Source organism: Dasypus novemcinctus, chromosome 30 (genome assembly GCF_030445035.2).
Source record: "Dasypus novemcinctus isolate mDasNov1 chromosome 30, mDasNov1.1.hap2, whole genome shotgun sequence".
NCBI classification, from domain to species: Eukaryota; Metazoa; Chordata; class Mammalia; order Cingulata; family Dasypodidae; genus Dasypus; species Dasypus novemcinctus.
In genome coordinates this window covers 14,977,407-14,979,552 of record NC_080702.1, presented here as the reverse complement: position 1 = coordinate 14,979,552, position 2,146 = coordinate 14,977,407, and the positions used below count along the sequence as shown (strand labels likewise).

Genomic DNA, 2,146 nt, shown 5'->3' with positions numbered 1-2,146 from the left:
ATCATTATGATAATTCAGAATCCAATAAGTTATTAACTCCACATTATAAACCAAAAAAGGATATATGCTTTTCTTCTTTCAAATGGCTATTCTTCTACTGCTCCAAGGTTAATGAAAGGCTCAGTGAAAATCTTATGTCCTTTAACTTAAAGAAATGAGAGTGCTCTTCCCAAAATTTTTGTTGCCAAAATGCCCAATAGAAATGTTCTCATAATATCAAATAAAACACCCCAAGACACACAAACCTCCATCTACAGTTCAAAAATCCATGAAATTTTCTACCAGTTACCCAGATTTTTTCATATTCTCAAACTCATCTGATCTCTCCAAAAAACAGCAAAAACATATTTTTCACATTCTTGTTTGATCTATTTCAGTTCTATATGAACATTTCTACACTATTTTATATATGCCAATCTCTCTTCTCAGCATCATATTTCAAATGACTGCCATCTATCTAATTACATTAGATACCAAAATCACAACTTGCCCAAAACGATCATATTCTCTGATTCAGAATCTGAAATACAGATTCCATTTTCACACCCTACTTCTTCATTATTCCATGCAGATATTTTCTTTTAGGTATTTTGAATCCCCCCCCCCCACACACACACTCTCTTCCTTTATTATATAACTTGTGCAACAATTTGATATGTAGTGAATTTTTGGAAAAATATACTATATCAGGTAGAAACTTACATACTCGAAGACATACTTATGTAGTAATTGCATAATATTTCATTTTCAATTGTTGTTATCATTTGTTTATTCTTGTGGCAAAGGCAGGTTAGGTTGTCTTTTTCCTTGCACTTGAAGTGTGACTTTTCATAACAGTTCTTATGATAAACTAAGAGATGTATAAATCATAACTGAACATCTTGCAGAAACGTACATTTACATATTTCTGAAAAGATGGGGAATTCTGTACGCCTTACTTGGCAGAGTGGAACCTGAAAACACTGGGGTCATGACACATGAGAACAAAGGGGCTGAGAGATGGGAAACAGGAATTAAGAAGTGCAGCGGTGTCTACCAGCCACCAACTAGGATTATTTAAAAGAGGAAGACAAATCTGAAATATGGAGGAAAAGGTATAAAAAGTTACAAAAGTGCTCACCAGTAAAAGGATGTTTTGGGCAGCTCTGGACTCAGGGGAGGATCTGGGGGAGACATTGTTCCTATGAATATATTGGACCCTCTGCTTGTGCCTGTACAAGATGCAAACCATGGAGCCACTGGCCCAGAGCATGAGCCCCAGACATAAAGCATCAGGGACTGATAACAACACTGCATAGAGTGAGTCTGAGATTTTGTCATGACGTACAGAAGCACAGTATCCAAAACTTTTAAGGTTTGTGATGTTTTTGGTGTTCTGTCTGCCGGACATATGCACTGGAAAAATAATATTTACTGCAATGTAGATGATCCAGCACAGGAAAAGGGAAAAACCAGTGTACTTTGGGGCTTTAAATTTCAACTCTGTCCACCGGGCATTCCTGGGACTGATCATGATGGCCTGGAAAATACTCAAGAGACAGGTGGTTCCAATGGACACCCCCCTTCCCACTCTGTGAAGATACAAAACAACTTTGCATACAAAATCATTGAACACATCTTTCAAATCAAATGCTGCCGTTGTTTGTGGTATTCCTTTACAGAGAAGGACCAAGGAATTGGCTACTAACAGGTGCTTGACAATCAAATCTGTGGACCTTAATCTGCACCCGGTGAAGGAAAGGAAGATATAATGGCAAAAAAGTGAGAAATTCCCCAGCATTCCAAATACGGTTTGTAATAAGAAGATCATTCCTATTGCCAAATCCTTGGAGGCCATTTTGTCAGTTATCTGTGACTGATTATCTCAAAACCAGAAAATACTGCATTGGGAACATAAATCATGAGCTACATTTATCATCTCAATCAAAATACAAAATTCTCCACTTACTGTTAGATTGTACTTAAAGACATATTAGTTTTTCTTTAATTAAGAGATTTCTAAGCATTGAATATATAAAGAGAAATTACTATGTATGAACTTCTGCTATCAAGTCTGTACATATACTAATTTCTATTTTCTTTGCAAATCCATGATGCACACACTGAAACTTTAATCATAAAGTTGAGGTTAATTTAGGCACAAAGA

At 36.1% G+C, this 2,146-nt stretch overlaps 1 protein-coding gene across 1 annotated transcript; it reads right to left on the bottom strand.

Annotated features, from left to right (window-relative positions):
* Positions 1 to 934: 934 nt before the first annotated feature.
* Positions 935 to 1,840, bottom strand: LOC131276677 (vomeronasal type-1 receptor 4-like). The gene has a single exon (XM_058290193.1). It carries the CDS (start codon positions 1,835 to 1,837, stop codon positions 935 to 937), a length of 903 nt encoding a protein of 300 aa, XP_058146176.1. The 5' UTR covers positions 1,838 to 1,840.
* Positions 1,841 to 2,146: the final 306 nt, after the last annotated feature.